Consider the following 22,702-nt stretch of genomic DNA (forward strand, 5'->3'; position numbering starts at 1 on the left):
GGGTTGTTGTATAACAATATAATGATGTGTACCCCTTCTGAAGCCAGTCCTGATAGAAACATTCATTAAGAATGTCCTTCCAGCACTGTTAGAAGAGTGCTAAATGCTTGGGAGTTTGTGACTGATGCACATCTCTGAGTGCAAATTATGAGTCCTATAAAACCTTCTAAATCCATGACCTTGTAGGCACCACAGGCCCTTGTGCTGCACTGGTTATAACTTCAACAGTGCTTGTTTGACAGAGTTTATTATTTTTAACAGCATGGAAACTGGGCTGTTTGCTAGAGTTTTGCCCTGTTTATTTTTGGAATAGGCAGGTTCCTTTCCACTTCATAGAAACCAATGGTCCCTAATGGGGAAAATTGCTGTGAAAGGCTGACAGTAAAGTTTTAAAACTAAGGATACTCAACTCCTCATGGCAGATGCTGGTGCTTTGAGCTGCAGGTGCTGTGCTGGATGTGCAATTTCTTGGGTGCTTTTTGCACACCTAGGAATGAAGTTCAATGCACTGAGCTGGCTCTGCTCTATGGACTTGCTCCAAGGATTTTCCTCAGGGCATTCACTCTTTCCTTCCTGCGACACCCTTGACAGCTGCTTTGGTGCCACGCCTGTTAACTCACATCTCAACCTGTCCTCCAGGTTTCCTTTGAGGTGGCTGTGGAGGCACGGAATTGCCCCGCTGAGGACACCTCCCACACCTTCACCATCAAGCCCGCTGGCTTTCGGGACACACTGGAGGTGGCTGTGACCTACAACTGCCTCTGTGGCTGCACCGGCCACGCCGCGCCTGCCAGCAGCAAATGCAGCGGCAACGGGACCTACGCCTGCGGGTTGTGCGAGTGTGACCCCGGCTACCTGGGGGCCAGGTGCGAGTGCGAGGAGGGGGCCAGCGGGGACATGCACCAGGCCATGTGCCGGGAGGCGGAGGGCAAACCCCTCTGCAGCGGGAGAGGGGAGTGCAGCTGCAACCAGTGCCTGTGCTACGAGAGTGAGTTTGGAAACATCTACGGGCCCTTCTGCGAGTGTGACGACTTCTCCTGCGCCAGGTACAAGGGAGTCCTCTGCTCAGGTAGGAGCCTTTCCTCCCTTGTGCGCTCCATGTTGTGGCAATGGGGAAACTGCCCTGACATGGGGTACGCTGCTGGGCTGGGCTGTGCAGGGTGTGTGAGGGGCTGCACCTGCTCCAGCTGCCCAAATTGGCCCTGTTTCTGGAGGAATCTGTGCTCCCTTTCTTTTCCTTACGGGAAAAAGGAGGGAGAGGTTTAAGTGCATCCACAGTAAAAAGCAAAAATTGCATCAGAATTGGATTTGCAGCATTGGAGTGAAAGGCTCTCTCCCTGCAGCCTTGTCTGCTGCCTGGGTCCCACGGAGATGAGCAGACTCTTGGCTTTGGTGTTTTTTTGATGTAACTATGCAAATTTCTTGCACACTGACATATCTCCTTAGGAAAGAGTAAACCACTTCAGGCTTGAATCCTCTGAAGCTTTTTGGTGTTTTCATAGGTTGGATTTTTCCTATGTGTGCCATCCTTCTCTGCCTAGGCAGAAACAATCTTTTTTTAAAGATGAAGCATTTGGAGTAATCACCTGGTGCATCACAAGTGAAAGGAAAGGTTGTGTTTCAGGCTGTTACTTATCAGACAAAAGCTGCGCTAAAGATTCCTAAAGGTATTTTATGTATAGATTTTTCTTCCCACTAGGAAAATAAGTCATTAGTTGGGAAAGAAGTAGCCAGTCAGTTTTGCTTAAACAATGGCAGAGGAATTATTTATCTGTGTTTGCTAAAATGGTTTTAAAACCTCGTCAGTCCAAGGTCATGTAATTTACCTTGAATGTAGTTGCCTGGATTAGCCCTCAGACGTAATTCCCCCATCTGGATCTGGGCAAAGGGTTATTCTTTAAAATTTGACTGCTTTCGAGCGAGTAAAATATTTCCTTAGCTGAAAATCTTGAGCAAAATTTCCAAAACAAGTGTAAGCTTTGCAAAAATAGATATTTTTCAAGTTTTCTCCAGGGAATTGGTGGGGTTTTCCCCTGCTCTTTATCTTGCCCTGCATGTTTCAGAGCTGGGCAGTAAGTGATGGGACACCCTTAGTTGCAAGTTTCTTGGCTGTTTGAGAGAATCATGTTGTTAGGTGGGTAGAGGATGGTTTTGCAAATTTTCCTGTCACTGCTGAAGATGAGGCAGGCAATAGTCTGGACTTTGGAATTGCCCTGGAGCTCCCCACTGCAGAGTAGTGCGAAAGGCCAGTACCACCTCCCACACTGACTGCCCAGACTGGGAGGGCTGGGGCTCTCCTTGCTGATGCAGGAGTGGAAAGAGGGATGAACAAGCAGGAAAAAGGTATTTGAAAGTAGATGGGGGAAAAAAGAAACTCAGCTGTGAAGTAATTAAGAGCAGTACTGTCTGGGTGTTCTCCATAGAACCATATTGCATTGATGGCATCATTCCATCCAAAAGGAGTATATCTAATAGCAAGCAGGGCATCAATGCAATAGAGGTTGGAAGTTACTGGTGTAACAGTTGCTGCAAGAAAAGGGCACCCCTCTGCTCAAATTTCCTTTTCAACAGGAGGGCCAGAGCTCTGCCGCTCCACAGGAAAGCAAGTTGTGTTTCTTCCGTTGCACCTGCTTGATACTGTCCCTGTGGGGGGTGTCTGGTGCTGGAAAGAGCAGCATAGCTGGTTTGGGACTTGCTGAAGTTTTTAAAAATCATTTAAAAGTTGTTTTTATAGCTATGAAAGAAAATAAAAGGAAGGCTGAGGCCACGCAGCCTCTTTGCTCCAGGGATGGGATGGAGTCTGGCATGGCTGTGTGGGCGGGTTCTCCCTATGCCTCCTGGTATTTCTATTGCTATTGGCTTGTTGGTTTCTTTTTTTTTCCTGTTTCCAGCAGTTATGATGTGACATCTGAGCTGCAGCAAGTGCTGGGCCAGTGACATAACATTTTCAGATGGTTTTGTCAGGCCAAGAGGCTTGGGATTTCACCAGCTTACCAAAAGTGTCTGAGCTTGCATGGCAGGGCTGTGCCCAAAGCTGCCCCTAACAAACAGCCCTGTGCTACACAAATATCCCTGGGGGATTCCAGCAGATGCAAACTTTTTCCTTCCTACAAACGAAAAAGATTGCATGTTTGGCTCAGAACTGAACATCTGTCCACCAGCATGTGTAGACTTGGCAGCCAGGAGAGTCTGGGTGATGCCTTGGGGGCAGGATAACTCCCAGGACAGTTTCATGTGGTGTCCAGTTGCTGCTTTTGTTCCTTCCAAGGAGTAAAATGACACTCTGGCTTCACTCTGTCTTTTCCTGGGCACAATGTCTGTACCTGAAAGGCTCTGTTATCCTGGTACCCACCAGTCTGAATACTGCTGCAAGGGGAGACCAACAGGTTTTTAGCTAATGCATAAACCAAAAAAACAGCGTGTTGGCAGCTGTCATTTTGCTGAAGATCACTGTTGTCTCTTCCTTGCTAGGGGGTTTCTTGGCTTCCACCCATGAGGGGAACTCATCACTGTTGTCAAGGACTTTATTTATACTCTATGAATCCTCTGGTAGCATAGAAGGCACTTAATGCCTCTCAGTGCATTTCTGATGACTGTATATTGAACAGCATTTTCATCCCAATGGAACCCAACCCCAGGTTTAGGACATGGGCTATGGTGTCCCCCATCAAATGCATTTACGCCTGCCCAAGGTGTTGAACAAGATGATATCATGAACTTCTGAGTTCCCATCCCAGACAGAGCCAGTGGGAAAGCAGCCAGTCCAACTGGACCCGAGGGATGGGGAGCACTAGGAGGAAAGCACAATTTTTGGAGCTAAGGAGTAAAAATCCACTCATGCAAACTGCCCCATGAGCCCATTGCCAACCAGTCTGAGCTTTTCTTTTTATGATCTGTAGCAAAGCTGTCCCCATCGAGTCACTGCCATGGCACAGGGCTGGTGGCATATTAAGCTCAGGCATCCTGTATTCCTGGCAAAACCCGCAGCAGGGTTGAAATGGTCTGAAATGAACTTGTTCCTTTCTCTTGGTATTTGGCCCTTTGGCCAGGAAAAGTGTTTTCATTCATGGGTCCATTTATAAATACTGGCACCTCATTTTGTCAGTATTTGAGAGGAGAGATGCTTGCAGACAGTGCTTCCTGTGGCTCCTGTCCTTTTGTAGCACCCCTCTGAAGTGGAGAAGCAGATTTTGGGTGGCAGATAATCTAAAGAAGAATGTAATTTCTGTTAGTGGGAGGTTTAACATTCCTCCTGCATCTGCAAGGCAGGTGGGAAAAGGAGTAATTTATAACATGTAAATGTTGATTGAAGTTGCATCCAGCTTAGTCAATGCCACTTAGTCACTGAAAAGTGGCATTTGTTGTGCTACTCCCTTAGTCCAGTTAACAGCTCCAGAGTAGCTGTTTCAAAGCATTCATTTGCCTTCTGGATGGCTTACACAAGTGCTGTGTTCTTCCAAAAGAAATGCAAACGGTTATGCACAGCACCATGCTCTGACAAAGCAGGCAGTCGCTTCCCAAACCCTCAAATGCTTTGCTCCCAGTGAGAAGTTGCTTTTTTGCATTGAAACCTTTGGCACGTCGCTCTGGCCTCTCTACTCTGAAATGTGGGTGGCAGTGGGAGAGGGACTGAAAGCCCTCCTGCCTGCAGTTGGGCTGAGGAAGGGGCAGCTGGCTGCACAACCCAGAGGCTTTTGAACCCCTTGGCTGCCTGCCAGGCAGTTGGACAAAGGAGGAAACATCTCTTCGCTAATTGCATTCCTGAAGGTCCCATAAAACTAGGTGGCAAGAGGGAGGAGAGGCCCCAGTGAAGGCATCACACGTTTGCCTTTAATGAAGAGAGACTGGCTCCCCGGAGGCAAAGCTTCATTAGCTTCAGTGCCCCAGACCTATCTTTTCTTGGCTGGGGGAATGCAGAGTAATATAGCATCATGGTGTCTCTAAAGAAATCTCCCCTTACCCATCACCGCTGTTCCCTGGCTCCCTGTATGGGTGTCATTTGTGTGCTCTTCATTCCAGGACCCTGGTTGTGCACAGGCACATCACTAATGAGGTGTAAGTGAGGAGCACTCACCACACTTCAGCCATTCCTCCCCCTAGAACACAAAGGATCTGTCTGGAAAATCCATACTGCCTGAACAATACAGCAACTACTGATGTTGGTACAGATTTGGGATCAGGTCTTTTGTGATTTCTGTTTTTAATTTTTTTAGAATTAGACAATAAATTACAGGGATTTATAAACACTATGCAACTGTAAATCAAGCCCTGCAACGTCTCTCTAGCTTAACTGGTTAAGCAGCTTAACTGGTTAAGGTGACTAAAGACCATGGCTGGCTAAAGCATAGCCTGATGGTGATGCCTTGGAGCACAGGAGCTGGCGAATGGCCTCACTTGCTGGCACAGGTTTTCCAGTGACACAGAAAACTCAGGTCAGCAAGAAAACATTGGGTGTCAAATCTACAGGTACATGCAAGTGCCAGAATCACTTGTGAGATGGGATGTGGGAAGCGACAGCTCGTTGAAAATCCAGGATTATTTTGCAGAGAGAAGTCAAGCTGACATGCAGCGCAACTGCAACTGCCCTGCAGAAACCACTTCAAGAACTGCTGAGGATGTACAAGTCCTCAGTATTTACTTCTGAGTTCTTCTCTTTGTTTCAGTAAATGGGGAAGGTCAGGGAGGTTTTAGCCTGTCATAAGGCTTGTCTGTTTGTTCTGACACAGCCCCAAGTTAGAAATCTCATGTGTGTTTTGCAATTTGATTTTGGTGTTCCCTGTCCTGGGCACCATAAAGGGTGTTTAGTAGTGCTATGTTTGAGGGTATCTAGTGGGACAATGGTTCCAGTGCCAAGTGCCCCAGTTTCTGGTCCTGCATTACAGCCCCGAGCTTTGAGAACAGCTCTTGGGTTTGATGGTGCCACTGCTATCTCCACACTGGGGTCTCAGGTGGGGTCTGTTACTGTACGAATCACTATATCCACAGAGACATCTTATGGAAATAGACTTTCTTCCACACTTACTTTTGTAGTTATTATTCACCTACCCAGTGGTAGTGCCTGGATGGAGGATGCTGGTGTGCATCTGGAAGCTCAGATGAGAGAATAAAGGCAATCCAAATCTTTCAGACACACACCAGCATTTCCTTTTTTTAGTTAATTCTCTCAATTTCTAATATGTAAGCTTTTACCAGAAATTGCTGTTAAGAAAGAAATGGATAGTATTTGATTTATTAACTTCTGAGGTGCAGGTGATGGGTTTAGTGTGGTTTGGGGAGGAAGGGGAGCTTCTTTTGTGCCCACTGTCTGTGGCCTTGCTGTGGGCGCAGTGGCATTAAGCAAATGTACCCCTGCCAGAAGGGAAGAGTGTGGCCTGCGGCAGAAAGAAGATAAGGAACAGAGCCTAACCCACATCTGCAGTGGTTCCTTTTAAGTTATGTCAAGTCTTGTTATCTTTGAAGTTTTGATTTGGGTCTTGTTTTTTCATTTAGTTTGTGTAAAAAGGTGGAATCTCAGCACTGCCTAGTAAAAAAAAGGACCTGAAGGGAAGAGACAAAATGACCACATAAATATGGAAGTTAAATATAATCTTTTGGCAGTTGCTAAGTGCTAGTGCAGCTGTGAGCCATGCAGCTGCAGGGGGATGTGCCTCTGTCTCTGGGGCAGCTACCCTGCAGATCAATCCCTCTCTGCTTCCCGTGTGGGAGGAGGAGGGGGAGCACATATCTGCCAGCCTATTTGAGGCTTATTTTGGTGACAGTGGATGCATTTGGGATGCAGTGTCAGCTCGGGTCACTGCACTGCAACCTCACAATACCAGTTGCTTTGTAAGTAGTCCCAGTCCTCAGCAGCCAGTTGGGGCTCAGGGGTCTGGTCAAGCAGCTGCGTGTGCTGTTGGGGCTGCAGGGCAGGGAAGGATGGTTTGGGGTGAGTAGAACCGAGTAAAGTCCTCTGAGCCAAAAACCATTAGGGCGGATTATAGGACTCAGAGTGTTGCTTTTCCCCACCAAAGAGCAGGGTAGGGGACAGGGAACTGAAAGCCAGCTGAGGCTGAGCTATAAAACACAAAAGTTATGTAGATGTGGTCATCCTGTATGGGGCACAGGGTGCCCATCACTCCTCAGGAGCCAGCAAACCTGGCTACAGACACCTTGAGGTGTCCTGCCTACAGAGCCACTGCATAGCCCAGGAGCCAGCATAAATAACAAGGTGATGGCACTGTGGTAGCATCTCTCTTTTAAGATGTGGTCAAGACTCCGTAAGACTGCATGTTTGTCCTAGAGCTTCCTAAACATCTTTTTCCTTGTTAAATTCCTATTTGGCCTTTGCTTTTATCACCTGCAGAAGCTGCTCAGCTAAAGGCCTTTTCTCAAGATGTCTGTGTGCCTGAGAATAAATGGATAAAACAAAATCCCCTTGAACAGGAAGGAAAAATAAACCTCTCACTTGCTGTGTCCCATAGCAGTGGGAAACTGAGGCCAGAGCACTTGTGCCTGGGTGGCCATCCCTTCTTCAGCTTACATCCCCCCTCCACCTGTGAAACATTTTGGCTCCAGTAAGAGTAGACTGCAAATATTTAATAAGAAATTAATCAAATGGGGCACCTCTGCTGTCCTCTTCCTTTTTTGAGGTTAAACTGCAAAGCTGGGCATGTTCTGCTTGCTCTCATCACATGGATTAGAGTAAAGAAATGGAAGGTTTAGGTCAGCTCCATTTACTTCCATCCTGTGGTTCGGCCTTAAAAAAATGTAGGTCTGGGTCAGCTGGGGCAGGCAGGGCTGAGGACTGTGATGGGGATTAACTGGAGGAGCAGTCAGCTGAATTCACTTTCATCCCATTGAAACTGATGCCGCTCTTGCCCTGCTTATGAGCTCCCTGCAGATTCTGTTTGGCTGTGTGTCCAATGTCATTTGGCTGCACGACATCCAAGTCTCAATTCAGGAAAAAAGCATTCTCTTTTTTTTTTTTTATGTGTGTTTGTACGAACTAGATCTTTTCTGATGACAGATGTTGGTATTTCTGCATTCCTGCTTGACCTGGTTCCTGCAGAGCATGGGGCTGTCACCCTGTTGCAACATTTTGGGGCAGCAGGATGTGATTGCTTAAGCAGTGATATGGAAAACATTTCCACAGGTGACAAAGGAACTGTGGAGGTGCTTGCTGCTGCTGACACATGGAGATGTTGGATTTTAGGTCTTATTCTGGTGATAAGAGCTGCTGTCTGAGCCCTGAGCCGGGGCTGCTTTCTGTGGTGCCTTCCCAAAAGGGTAAGTCTGGCCATGCTTTGCCAGACCACAGTGAGCTTTGAGACCAACACTTGAAATCTCTCAGCCTTTAGTGTGGAGTGTCATTGAGAAACTTTCTGCTCTTTACACAGTGTGAAGAGGAGGAGAAATGACAGAGACATTTACCAGAAGCACCTGCCCACTGCAGGCAGCCTGTAGTGCCCCTTTGTACCCTGCACCACAATGGCAGCTTCTGTGGTGGGAAGCATGGATGCCCAGCCCCAGGCTCCCAGATAATTTGAAAGCGTGGAGAGAGATTCCACCCTTGAGCTGTGCAAGAGGCTGTCTGGCAGTTGCATTCCTCTGTAGCAGTGTTTGCCTTTCCTTGCAAGCAAAAGGATCCTGAGCATCCGCCACAGGATGTCTCATGGTGTTCTGGGTGTGCTCATCTGCAGCTGCTGTGGCTCACAGCCCCATTCCAGAGGGGGACTGAGAGCCGGGTGGGAGGTGTTTGCATTCCAAATTTCATCTTAATGACGTCTGGCACGCAAATCCTCCGTGGCCTTGGAGGTGCATGGGGCTGACTCAGTGCATGTGTTTCCTCACATTTCCAGTCCTTGGGAGGCTTCTGAAACCTCCCTGCCACTTCCTCAAAGGGCATAATTTCTATCCTTCCCGAATCTCTTCTTCTCCAAATTTATTTTTTCGCCTTTAATCTGGTTTCTGTTCTCGTTCCAATTTAATCCTGAGTCATGTGCCACTGCCCTCTGAAACTGTGAAGCCCCCCATCCTGCTCTGTGTCAGCTCAAAAGGCTGAAAATCCCAGAGTTAAAACAGCCTCTGGGCTGGGGCAAACAGCATGGGGTGACCCTCGTCCGCTGTCTGTGACCTGTGAAAGCATGGCCAGTGCTTGTAACTGCAGTGTAAAAATGCCCCGTCCCTCTCTAATTATGCTGCTAATGACCTCCCATGCTGTGTTTCAGGTCAGAGGCTGCACATCAGTGCAGTCGATGGTTCTTAACTAGAATGCTCCTGTGCATTTCTTTCACAATAAAAAAATGCAGTATTAGGTATAGTACCTGTAGAAAATAGCATTACATTGTTGCCTATTAAATGTTATTGATTATTTAGGAGTTGAACTAGGCACTCCTTATGGATCCCTTGCAACTTATGATCTTATGGATTTCTTACAGGAGCACAAAAGATACTTCTATTTGCGTTTGTGCTCAGTGCTGTGTTTATTCCTCACCTTCCTAGGTGTTTCTGGTAGCAGACATACCCTGCCTGCCCCACCTTGCTCACACCAGGGGTTTGCGTCGGTTTTTCACAATGAAACGGCAACTGAGTTGGACTTTCTCTTCCCAGTGTGCTGAGTACTGCTTCGCCGAAGTTTCCATTCTGGGCACGAAAGGGCTGCCCTTTCCTACGCCTCCTTTCTCCCTGCCCGGGCTCTCATTGCTTTCCAAGGCTTGCAGTTCTTCCCAAATCTGGCAGCAGCTCCTTGAGGACCAACCCAACCCGCACAGAGGCTGCTGTTCCTTTCTCTTTTCACTGTGTTTTTTCCTTGTCCTTGAGAGGACCTTTTGCAAGCGTTAATGAATGCTAATGAGGCATTAAATGCCCAGGCAGAATTAAAGAATACAGAAGTGACGTCTTTGACATCTTTATGGGAGCCAGAGCCCCTTCTCTGGGTCTCTGCTCTTAAAGTGGCACAGCAGCTGGTTGCACCCGGAGGTGTCATTTGACGGTGCATGGACATACCCAGACACCCCGTACTGCTGCAAATGCCCCCTCTCACGGCCAGAAGCCCCATAAAAAGCTGAAAAAAGCCCCACCAGGATGAACTCAGAAAATAAAGCCCACTTACTCCCCAAAGAGAGAAGAGACTCTCTTTAAATGCTCTTTCTGGCCAGCGTCTCACGGAGTTTGGTCTGTCTGATGAAAGTAATTAACAGAAATGCACATATGGAAATGAATGTTGTATTTGGAGTTTAGAGGCAGATGAAAGCCTCAGATCAATAGGTGAGTGAAATTCTGTGTCAGCATTTCTTGTTCACATGCAGTGAAAACCTGTGAATTTTGCTTAGTTTGGTTTAAAAAGTTGAATTTAAATTATTGACCTGAAAGGGAAGTGTTGTGCAGGCTGTGGGTTCATTCTTTCTTTTCTTTTTTTGGTCTTATTTTGAGTGATAGTCTGACTTCTTTCAGGTAGTTTGGGAAGGGAGAAATCTGTTCCAAAACCATGAACCTTTGGTGAACCTGCACCACACATTATATGTTTGCATCCAAACACAGAACTGGGCAAGGCTCCCATGGCACTCAGTTTTGCAGAGCAAGAATGTCTCTCTGCTCCAGAGCCCACTCCTCTCAAGGACATTCAGCTGAAAGGACATTCAGCCCACTTGGGCTTCAGCAGGATGAAAATTAGTCTGCTTTTCATTTGAAGGATGGACCTGAACCATAGAGTTTGGCTCTGGAGTTCAGGGGTTTGAGATCATTCAGCTTTGTTTTGGAGCCAGGTTTTATTTTAAGAACATATCTGGAGGGGGTTTTTGCAGTAGGAGCTGGTAGGAGTCTGCTCAGACATCAGAGTGGGAAGACAAAGCTTGTCCTTCCTGGGAGCACCATGCTTTGGTGGAATGGTTGCAGTGCTATGGCTTTTCTCAAGCCCTTTATTGTCTTTTCAGCTAACTGCATGGTTGCCATATGTCCCCTCATGTTTCTAAATCTTGCCGAGCCTTCACAGTGACTAAAGTTGAAGACTAAGTGCAGAGTTGTGCAAGCAGACCTGGGCAGAGATGGGAAAAGAAGTATGTGAGTGGGGGAGAAGCTACTGGTTCTGGACCAATGGGTGTTGGTGGTATGTGGGCAGGGTTGGGAGAGCCAAGTGGAAAATGGCTTTTTTGTCAAGCACTTTTATTTGTCAGGCTTTTTGGGGAGAAAGGAAATGGATTGAGACAGCTGCATCCAGGGGGATTTTGTCTGTGAGCTGGTCTCATCTGGTAGGGGGCTGGAGAGCTGGCTGGAAAGAGGAGCACTGCCGTGGGAGAGGTGTTAATGCGTCCCACAGGAGACCCAATAGACACCTGCATGTGAAGGGATGGAGGTAAATAGAAAAGGACAGGTGGCCCTTTTTAAACTAGAGGTTTGGAGGGAAACACAGGTGGGGGAAAACCCCAGAGGATTCACACACACACACACCGCCCTACCTTCTGATCTAGCTTAAGGAATTATATGAATTGTTAGCAGTTCATGCAGTGCCCTCCATGTCAGATACTTAAGGGGTGAAAAAGTCAAGGATGAACATGTGCCCAATGTGGTGGGATGGTATTTGGGCCCATGGCTCAAAGGAAACTGGCATACTCATCCTGATTGCCCCCACTCAGAGTGAAGCACCTGGCAGCACCTTTGCTCCATATCTCTCTCTGTGTTGGTAGCAGTTGGCAGGAGGACCTAAAAGCTCCAACTCCCAGCCCTGGGTCTCCATCCAAAAGGCCACATGTGGCAGGCTTGGCTGAGGCACTAACATAAGCAGAAGTCAAGAGATTTGTGAAGTACTGAGCTTATTTGGAGGGGAAAAAAAGGAAGGCTTTATTTTAAGAAATGCAGCTTTAGATCTCTTTCAGGAAATGACTCCTTGCTGCCCTTTTTGGCTTTCTGGTGGATCATCATCCATTTCTTGTGGTTGTTTTTCAGCTCCACTTCTGCTGCAGAGAGAAGGAAAATGAGGAAAGGCTGGCCAGGGCTGCCACAGGAAATCCGCCTGCCTCAGATTGCTTTCAGCTGCCTTCATGAGACAGCAGTTTCCAAAAACCCTGTCTTCCCTGTCCAGTTGTCATTTAACCCAGAAATTCCCAAGTGAATGAGAAATTGGGGTGCTGAGGTGTTGTTTTGTTTTGCAGTGGCAGTGCTGCATGGTGGAGGATGCTGGCACTAATGTCGAGCTGGTGATGGGGCTTCTGGTACCCTTGGCTAAATTAGCAGCTCAAGCCTATATTTATTCCTTCACCTTTGGTTTCATTTGTCTGCATCTCCGATGTTATTTTTAATGACTGGGAAGCTCAACCAGCGCTAGGATTGAAGTAAAGGCTTATTTAAAGCCTTGGCAGTTCTTGGTCAAACCCATATGCTTCAGGATATAAATATCCACTGCAATTGAACCATGAACAGATCCATGGTGTCTGGTGTAAATAACATTCAGAAAAGCACTGTTTACTTAGTACTATCCTCTTAGTGTTTGTTTTGTTGCTTCAGTATTGCGTTGTGGATAAATGAGCTTGGGTGAGCTCTCTTTGGGTGTGAATGGAGGCGGTCAGTGGATGAATTTCAGATTACACAGAAACCTTGGTCCCTTGACATTTGTCTGTCTGTGTTTACATAGTAGCCTGGTTTTCACAAGGAGGTTGTTATGCTCAGTAGGCTCCAAGGGCTGGGGATGCTCCACTCAACCTACCACCCTTGTTTCCCCTGCCAGACTATCATGACCCAGGGAATGGATCCCAAATTCATCCCCACTGTTTAAAATTTCCTGAGCTGTCCCTGACTCCTGACCAGTGCCAACCATCTGGCAGAGTCATGGACCTGAGCTGTGCCATGGGCAGGCTGCCTCAGCTCACCTTGCCTTGCCTGGCCTCTTGATATGCAGTGCTGGCTGCTTTGAGTCATGGAAAGAGATTAGTAGGGAAGTCAGTGATTTATTTGCCTAAGCAGGCACTGTGTCTTACCATATCCTTTCCCAAACAGAGAGGTCTACATTTTCCAAGTGTTCAAAGCGTCTTCTGCTCCCCTTCTTCCTCCCACTCAAAATGTGCTGCTTACAGAGCCTCTCCTACGAATGTTGAGTGCTTTTGTGGAGAAATTGGCTGGTCTGGTACAAAACCAATGCTTAAGCAGTGCCCTGCATCAGTGGGTTTGACTTCTCTAATAAAGCAGATGTTTTTGATGAGTCCACCCCTCAGGAGTACAAACAAAGAGTGGCTTCTGAACTGGGGCTCTCTGAGTGTTGGGCACAGCAGCCAGGGATTGTTAAAGGAATGGCACTGGGGAATCTGGAAATTGTTTGCTGGAACTTACTTCTCTTGTTTTTCTTGTGGTTTTTTTTCTATTTCAATCTAGTTGTTGAAGTAACCAAAAATGACAAAAGCACAGCCTTTTGGAGGTCCTGACCCAAAGGCTGGATGTGAGAAGAGAGGTAAAAAAAATAAGTGACTTGATTTAATTGGAACAAAATACAGTATGATCTTTCCTGTCCCATGTGCTCAGAAGCCAAGAAACTGGCTTAAAATCATGAAGACTTTTTTTCTTGTATGGTAGGTGCATCAGCTGATTTTTCTAGAAGGTTTGAAAAAAGGAGAGTTGAAGGGGGCTTGTTTTCAAACCTTTTTGCCTTCTCCATAATAGCTGGGATCATATTTTTTCTTTCAAAAGAAAGCTGGTATTTTTGCATCACTTTGTGGTCCCCAGAAGTAGTATGCTTTAGGAAAACCACATTCTATCAAAATCCCTGGTGGGAGAGCTTTTAGTGCATTGAGTTTCAGACCTCTTGGTGCGATTCCTAAAAGGCAGACAGTTGTCATGGAGGGCAGACGGACTCTCCCACTGAGCAGGGTCACAGCCTGCTGTCAGGAAGCCTGGGATGAAATCAGGGTCAGAGGCTGGAAGCTTCTTCCAGAAGCCACTGTCCCAATTCTACAATGATGCTGCTTGGGGACCAGAGCAATGAGACATAGTGCTGGTGTGGGGATGCCAAGCCAGGTTTGTGTGCTGCCAGGATGAGGATAGGGAGGATTTGGCCTGTGTCTGTCATCCTGATGGGCAGCTGAGGAGGGTGGCAGAGGGAGCTGGGGGGAAATGAGGATGGTTGGATGTCCTGCCAAAAGTTGCCTGAGTGACAGCGAGATGTGCAGCCCAGCTGGGGCACAGCAGTGGGATGGGGATGTGTTTCAGGGTGGAGACACACACAGGAGTACCAGCTGGGCTGTGGATCTCAGTCCACCTTGGTGGCCTCCAAGGGAAGAGGCGGCCTCCAAGCAGCAGTGGACCCCATGGCTCCTGCCCTGATGGATCCCAGATTAGTCAAACTTAGTGTGGGTACTGCTTTTCCCCCACGAAAGCATTGCTTTCCTCTGCTACACCCTCCCAGTGTGTTTCCGCAGCCTTCCTGACATGTGTTTTGTGTTAGTCCCACCCCCCCCCCCCCCCCCCCCCAACAGTCAAGAGCTGCCTGGAAAGTATGTTATCAAATTCAAAGGGAGCATTTAATTTCCCAATTAGATCTGGATCTTTTAAACTACTAAGATGCTCTCATTTCAAGGATGGGAACAGAAGAAAATATCTCTTGTTATGTTTGGAGGACATAATGAATGTATTTTGGCTTCACAGACTGGCTTTAATAGAGAATGTGCAAACTCAAAGGGTTCAAGTGGGTTCAAGTCCAGGGTGATGTCCTGCACTGCTAGACTGCTGCTGGTGCAGAGGTGTCTTGAAACATGCCCTTCTTGAGAACGCATTGTCATCTTGGAAATGAAACTGGGAAGTAAAACGTAGTTTCGTCATGGTCACAGTGGTGGAAGGCTTCCTGCAGGCGTGATCTTAGATGACACAGAGACTGCCATCTAGCTTGGCCACACCAGCACTGTGTGTGAAGAGCTGGGACAGGAAATGTGCAGTACATTTTCCTGCAAAATATGAGTACTGAGTAGGACTCTACAAACCTCAGCTCTGGGTCACCATCACTGAAAGACTTGCTGCCACGTTGCTTCAGGGCTCCTCTCAGATTGTATCCTGAGCAACAGGAGAGTGTGAAGTCCCATTTCCAGTGTGCTCCAGGTGGATGATGAAAAGTGGGATGATTCTTGTTGTGCCCATGTCAGAAATAAATGTTTCCCACTCACTGAGTTTCTCCCAGGTTGTGTGGGAGATGGATGGCACCAGAAAGGGAGCTCATGGTGCTTACAGGAGTGTCCGCTCTTTTGAACTGATGCAGGCTTGGAAGATTGTGACATCTTTGGCATTAAAGGTCAAGATGGAAATTCCCACTCCTGGCATATTTGTTATGATGAGCTTCTGCCAGCGACTTCTTGCATATTGAGCCACGGTGGCCAAGGCAGGAAACACATGTCAACATGTTTTTAAATTTTAAGCTCACACCCTACACTTAGTCACCCTCATACAGAACAGCTTTTTCTTCATCCCCTTCAATAAATGAAACTGCTTCCTTTAAGATGCTGTTTTTTAAATTTTCCAATCACAGTGGTTTAGTAAGATGCATTATTTGGAAATGACCGTTTCCCACCCAACAGTCATTCCAGCCTCCATTTCCAGCCTGTCAGAGGCTGGAAGGGATGTGCAGTCTTTCTAGCCTCCTATGGCCTGGCACTTACGCCTTTAAAAACTGAGTAATTTTATGGTCCAGAGAAGAATTTCCAATAGATTCACATCTTGTGTTGTGCTCTCTGATGTCCTAGGAAAACTGAACTAAGGCTGACAATACAGGGGCTCTGCCCCTCTGTCCAAGAGCAGTGGGGTGGCTCCCACCCAGGTCAGGACCATGGGATGATATGAATTCCATTGGCTTCCTTCTCTTGTCCCTCACAGCTCAAATTCAGGTCTGAAGTGCATTTAGTATATGCCATATTCATGAATTCCCAATGTCAGCTGCTTTAGATTCCTTGAAGTAGTGCCCATTTAAGAAAACCGTGATTTATACCCAATTTGGACACATGCATTGCCATGGAGTCATCAAACCTGCTGTGTGTGAGCCCAATCACCTGAATTAATTGTGAATGGAAGCCAGACACCCCATTTGATTGGTTTGCAAAGTGGAGGTTGCGGGAGTCTGAGTTCTGGAGCTGTACCCCAAACAGCAGCAGTTGTGGATGTAGCTGTGCCATGGGCTCAAACCCAAGGCTTTATAGGGAGGGAGAAAATCAGACCTGTCTGTACGTCTGTGTCTGGGTAAAGGAGAAGGCTGTTGCCATGAAGGCAAACAGAGCAAAGGATTTTAATCTCCATCAGATGTAGGCAGTAAGGAGGTCACCTCTAGAGAGCTTGTAAACATAATCTCCTGTGTCTAGTAATGTTTGAATTTTCAGGCTGGATCCAAAACAAATGGTGGAGTGCAAAAGATGCTGTATAAGGGCAACTTGTGATGTTCTGGGACATATGAGATGCCTAGTGAAACAAAAGGTGCTCCTGTGGCTTTTGGCATGGGATGTAGCTTGACAATCCACAGTCTCTGGTAATCTTGGCACGATGAGAGAGACAGGGAGATCGGTGGGTTGGTTGCCGATGAAAGGAGTGTGTATATAATTTATCATGTCTGGGGTGCTAGAGGCTGTTTCCAGTGGGAAGACTGAGCTGTAATTAGGTTGCTGATGAGCCTCGTATACAAATCCTTCAGCTCTGTAAACTGTGCCTTCAAAGGCATCCCTTCTCCTAGAGATTGTCCTTTCCAGCAGCCTTTCCAGCGAGCTGATGGATGCCTCTCTGAAACCAGCTGCTCGGCAGCCAGCCACTGCACTTACTGTCACTGAAAGCTTTGGAGCCTGTTGACTTTCTCAGCCCTTGCTAAACCCTGTAGCTGCAAGGGGGTGCTTTAGTTTAGGAGTGCCCTCATTAAATTGATTTCTTCATCCATCTGTGCTGTGAGCTGCCCTGAGCTACCCACTTAGAGGGTTCAGCTGGTCCCAGCAACCTTTGTGGCTCTGTCTGGAACACAGAAGTCCTGTTTGGACACCAGAGATGGTGCTTGTTGATTTAATTTTTGTTCAAGGTTTTTGAGAGAACTTCTGAAGTAAAACTTAAGACAGAAAGGTAAAAAAGACTTTATGAAGTGCGTGACCTGCTAGGCTTTTTGCTGCTAAACTCTGGTTTCGAAATCAGAAAGGAGGCACTGCTCCATTCCCATCTTCATATCTCTTGATGTAGACAGAGAAAGAAGAGAATAATTTATACAAAAGTAGAAAGAGAAAGGTGCCCATTTGTCTTGAATGACTGTAGCAGTCACTGGAAGAGCAGTGAGTAGGTATTTTTTGCTGCTAAGTGTAGGTATTAATTAGATATGTAGGTGTTTCCCATCACCATCTGTTTGTTGCTCTGCCAAACGAGGTCTCTCTGGCAGCTCTTCCTGTTGGGCTGCTCATTCCTCCTGCTCAGGGGCAACCACAGCACCTATCGCTGACCCTGAATGCTGCTGACACCTTTCCTCTGTTCTTGCCTTCAGGTCATGGAGAGTGTCACTGTGGGGAGTGCAAGTGCCATGCTGGTTACATCGGGGACAACTGCAACTGCTCCACCGAGATGGACAGATGTGTTTCCAGTGATGGCCAGATGTGCAGCGGCCGGGGCGCCTGCGTCTGTGGGAAGTGTCAGTGCACTGAGCCAGGGGCTTTTGGAGAGACATGTGAGAAGTGTCCCACCTGCCCAGGTGTCTGTAGCATTAAAAGGTACTCACAGACATTTCAGGAGGGACTATTTTTGCTGGTGGGGAAGGGCAGTTCTTTGGTTCCTGGAGCACTTTTCAGCTAAGGAATTACTCCTGCTTTGTTAAACAGCAATGATCAGTCCCAGGCAAGCCTGCCACTGCTAGGAGCGAGGCAAAGCAACCTGAGACTATCCCAGGCAGAGCAGCAACAAGTGTTGCTGCCCAAGTCCTCACAGAATTCATGTTCCTCTTCATTTCCAATGGTGTCCCTCTCTTCAGGAAGGGCTGCCAACACCAGTTTCATTGCATTCTGAGCTGCAAATATCTGGGCCCAGAGAGCTGTGAGCTGCAGAGGAGGGGAGGATGGGGCCTCACAGCAGTGGAGGTAGCCTGTGCATCAGCCTCAGACTAGTGCAGAGCAGCAGCCCTGCCTGCCTTGATCTCAGGCAGGATGTATTTTGCCATAGCTGATATGCAGCTCCTGACATCCAAAGGCCAAACAGACCCTAAACCTACCAGTTGTTTTACACCTTCATTGAATCCACCCCTAGAATAAATCCATCCTTGAGACAGAGATGCTTGGCCCTGAAGTTGCTCTTTCCTTGTGGTGCAGATGTGCAGCCTCCAGACCAGAACTGAGGTAGTGCCTTTCCAAGGAGTGAATCTCTGTGTTTGTGTGGTTTCTTATGAGTGCTTAATCTTCCCATCTGTGTGTGTTCCTGCAGGGACTGCATTGAATGCAAGCTGTTTAACTCAGGAAGACTGGCTGATAACCAAACCTGTCAAAAGCACTGCAAGGACGAGATCATCACCACTGTGGATGTTCTTGGTAAGCTGGCAGCAGCAGGACTGATGGGAGCCAGTGACTGTGGCATTGAACTCCTCTTAACCAGACCAAGGCATATCTGTAAAGAAAGCCTTAGGGAACACCTAGTATTTAGAAATGTGTATGTGTAGGTAGTATGCATATGTCTATACATGGTATGTGTGGTGCTCTCTCTGGGCTATCATCTATAGTGAAGTAAAAACCTTTTTGAATTTAAATAGCATCTTACCACATTTAACCACTATTGCCAGGGCAAGGAGTAAAGAGAGTGGGATGAAGTCAGATGAGACAGAAGATGAGATGAGCTGTGAGAGTGTGCAAAAGAACAAAGTATCACCAAAAAAAGACATTCTCTAATCTTACGAGAATTCATCTTGGAAGGAGTGAGCTTGTAAGAGAGAGCAAAGCTGTTTGGGAAACAACGAAGTCTGCTTTGATGGATCTGACTGCTACAAGTCGCCATGGCAAGCTCTTCTCTTGCCCTTTGTGTCCTGTTTCAGAGGTCACCCTGCATGAGCATCTCTCAACAGTTTACTTTTACCCCCTTCTTTTCAAAATCCATTCTGGGAGTCCCCAGTTGCTATTTAGGGGAGTAAAGGGGATCCAAACTTGTGACAGCATTAATCACAATCTTGATCTTGACCTTAGCAATATGGCTTGGGGGAAGCGTTGTAGATCAATCAGGGATAAATTACTGTCTACATGTGACATTTCCTCCTCTTCCCATAGTTTATAGAGGTAGAGGTGTCTTACCTTGCTCACCCTTTTGCTCCTTTCCCCCTGAGTTGCCTGCAGGCAATACTTTTCCCATTTTCCTCTCATATTCAGTGTCTAGCTTTTAAATTATGACCAGTGAGATTTCCTACCTTTCCATTTGGGACACTTGCTCTTGTTCTCTCCGTTCTCCCTGCAATTCAGCAAGGAGTCCACCTACACCAGCACACTGTGAGAGGTTTGGAAGTCCAAACCACACAAAGCTCCTTTCTAATACCTGGCTGGCCTGAATTTTGTAGGAGTCAGCAAATACTTGGGGTTAAAGATCATCCTTCCTGCCTGAGATGAATTTCCAATAGATTCACATCTTGTGTTGTGCTCTGTGTACCATGCCAAAGCCAGCTTTTGTCCTGACTGTGCCCTGGAAGGTGAGGCTAGACTGTGGTTTGCCAACCCACTACATCTCTTTCAGAGAAAAACACAGCCAAATTTCTGTTTTAAGACATTATAGGGAATTATGTTGAACTATGGCAGTCAGAGTGCACATGGTGCTGTGGCTTGGAGACTGGGCTGCTAGAGAAAGAGGTAAAGCAAAATATTCCTAAATAAAACTCTTGGGGACTATGGACTTCTTCACTGGCAAACTTAGCCAAATCTGGGTTTTCAAGGACTCCTGTATTATTTAGCACATATTAAAAGTTCCTGCTGAGAGGCTGAAGGCTGATGTTTGTCACAGGTCTGCAGTATCCTGGCAGATGAGGATGGGACCTTCTTAAATATCAAATTGCACTGAACACACCCTGGAACATCCCAAGTGCCTTTTGACTCTGGGTATGAAACAGCCAGTGCTTCAAAGCTTTGCAGAGCAGAGGCATTGATCACTGGACTCATGAGCCAAAATGCTGCCTTGTGGGAGGCTTGTATGACTTGCTTTGGACTCTGCAGGATCTTCTTTGCCTCTGCAGTATTACATTTACATTCCTGATGGTTTCAGAAAGGAGGTTTCAACATGAGAGGAGCATGAGCTGAACCTGGCAACAACACACATCAGCAGACCTGAAAACTCACTTCTCTGTGGACATGTGATCTCTGAAACCTAATGAAGACCAACAGAGATCATTAGCACTGAGGCTTTAATCACTGTGTCTTTTAGTAGAATAATGGTGCAAGGATGGGAGTGAAAGGACCTAGGCCTGCAGGAACTAAGGTTTACTGCTCAACTCAGAAGGGCGTTAGTCAAGTAACATGGAAGTTTTATCTATATTAATCTAATTGGTACTTCGCTTTGTAACAATCAGCATTTCTCCACCCCTGCCTTTACTACTGCTGTGTAGGTAGAGCAGGTTTTCCTGTCCCAGGGTAGGAACAGCTGAGGTTTGTCCACACAAGGAACTCATCAGGACTCACCAGAGGGGCAGCTGCATCTGGGCTCAGCTGTTGAAATGAAGGGTATTAATCTTCCAACTGGATGCAGGTCAAAGGCATTGAAAGGAAAAACAAACAGACAGGAGAGAGCTAAGGGGCTGGAGTAGGACTGGTCATTAATGTGATCATTTTTCAGCATGACAGACAGGCACGGATATGAGTGAGGAGAAGAGCTGTGGAAAGCATTTTTCACGTGCCTAAGGCAAGGTCATGTCTTTGCCAGCCAATAGCACTGGGTACCCAAATCTGTTCCTCTCCCTTGACACTCTCAGCCCAGACAGGCCTGCGGAGATGTGCTCCTGCAGAGATCTCTCTCATGGCTGGAGATGCTGCCCCATCTCACTCCAGTCACTGTCCTTGCAACAGGGACACCCAATGACCTGTGGCTGTGCAAGGCAGTGGCTCTGCTGAAATCAGCCCTCAAGATAGAGTTGCAAACTTCAGGTGATGGCTTTGCTGAATGTTAAATAGCTTCCGTGACACAGCCTTCCTCAAGGAGCACCTTACAGTGAGCAGAGTAGCGACAGGCTCTGCCTTGTGCTATGGTATGTTAGACAGGCAAACACACAGCACTGGTGTGGCCATGGGACTAAAGTCCTCTCATTTCTTGCAACTCCCCCATCTACACATCATCCTTCCGACCAACTCCTTCTTTCCCCTTCCCTCCCCTCCTCCTCCCTTTCCCATTTTCCTCTTCTATCTCACTCTTTAAAAACAAACTTCTCAGCTGTTTCCGGAGCTGGAGCCACTCAGCACAGCTGGAGCATGGGCTGACTGTGGGTGGCTGCTGCTGGCCCCATCTGAGTCTGTGCCCCTTGTTTCCTCTTAACCTTCCACTCTTCAAGAAATTTAGCAAATTAAGAAGAAAACAGTATTTATTGCCAAAGCAGACTTGTGTGAAGGGAGTGTGAGAGAGAGGTTGAGTCTGTTTGCCATGTGATGTTTGCCAAGTGCCACATTTTTTCAAGCAGTAAATTTGGACACTGCTCTGTTACAATTTACATGAGTCACAATCAAACTGTGCTGCTTTCCAGGCCTGCTCCCCAAGTAAAATTCTGTGACTCTGCATCTCGTTCCAGAAACAGACGACCCAAATGCAATCCTCTGTGCCTACCCGGTGAACAACTGCGTCATGAAATTCACCTACTTGGAGCTTCCCAGTGGGAAATCCAACCTCACCGTCCTCAAAGAGCCAGGTTGGCCCTCCCTTGCGTTTCCTTTTTAAAAACACAGGCTACCTCAGGACAGGTGATGGGCTGCTGGGGAGCCAAGGATGTAGCAGCAAGGCTGGTTTCACTGGCTGCATGTGTGAGCAGATAAACCAGGGTGATTTAAACTGAAGTCTTTTACGATGCTGAAACCCACCTCCAAACGCTCCCAATTTAGTCAAAAAAGGACTCAGAGTAAAACATGCACAGGAGCCACCAGCATTGCTAGCAGGTGGCTGAAGATCTTTCTGCCAGCTTAGGATGCTGAATTAAATGACGTCTATTTAAGTAGCATAAAGCATACCTGATTTGGGGATACAGCCCCTGGGAACGAAAACAATCCACATTATTTGCTGCTACATGCACCCTAAACCAAAATGACATAAAAAAAATTATTGCTTTCTCCACATCAAGCCAACTAGGCAGAAGAGACATCTGGTGCTGCTGCTGATTAAGTCAGGATATTAGGAAAACTAAGGAATTCTACATTGCCAAAGAGCTAGCTCCAATCCAGGCAGTGTAGGAGCTGTACGTCCCTGCTCCCCTCCCCAGGCTGCACAGACCGCTGTGCTTCCCAGCATTATTTTAATCACATGCAATCCAGTTGCTCAAAGAAAATCCCACATGGGGTTGTAGGATGAGCTGGCAAGCATATCCAGCAGTAACTTCTTGTGATCTGCTCTGGTCATCTGAGGCACAGGCTAATATGGGAAAGACTGAGATTCCTCGTGTTTTATTTCATTTGTGCCGCAGCTGGCACTTAATTGAAAGACCAGTTGATTAGTTGACAGTTAATGTACTTATTTAAAGTCCTTCGTGATCACCTCTCTCCATGTGAGCCAGAAGCTGAAGTGGCTTTTGCCAGAGGCACCTCTGTGTCCC

At 47.0% G+C, this 22,702-nt stretch overlaps 1 protein-coding gene across 1 annotated transcript in view; it reads left to right on the plus strand.

The window, feature by feature from the left end:
• Window positions 1-22,702, plus strand: part of ITGB5 (integrin subunit beta 5) — a 60,795-nt gene that overhangs the window by 36,450 nt on the left and 1,643 nt on the right. Inside the window, exons 10-13 of the mRNA XM_071561852.1 lie at window positions 640-1,069; window positions 17,447-17,669; window positions 18,373-18,476; window positions 21,692-21,808. Coding sequence (XP_071417953.1) covers window positions 640-1,069; window positions 17,447-17,669; window positions 18,373-18,476; window positions 21,692-21,808 — 874 coding nt within the window. The remainder of the gene's footprint in view (window positions 1-639; window positions 1,070-17,446; window positions 17,670-18,372; window positions 18,477-21,691; window positions 21,809-22,702) is intronic.

Source organism: Pithys albifrons, chromosome 8, assembly GCF_047495875.1.
Source record: "Pithys albifrons albifrons isolate INPA30051 chromosome 8, PitAlb_v1, whole genome shotgun sequence".
Lineage (NCBI taxonomy): Eukaryota > Metazoa > Chordata > Aves > Passeriformes > Thamnophilidae > Pithys > Pithys albifrons.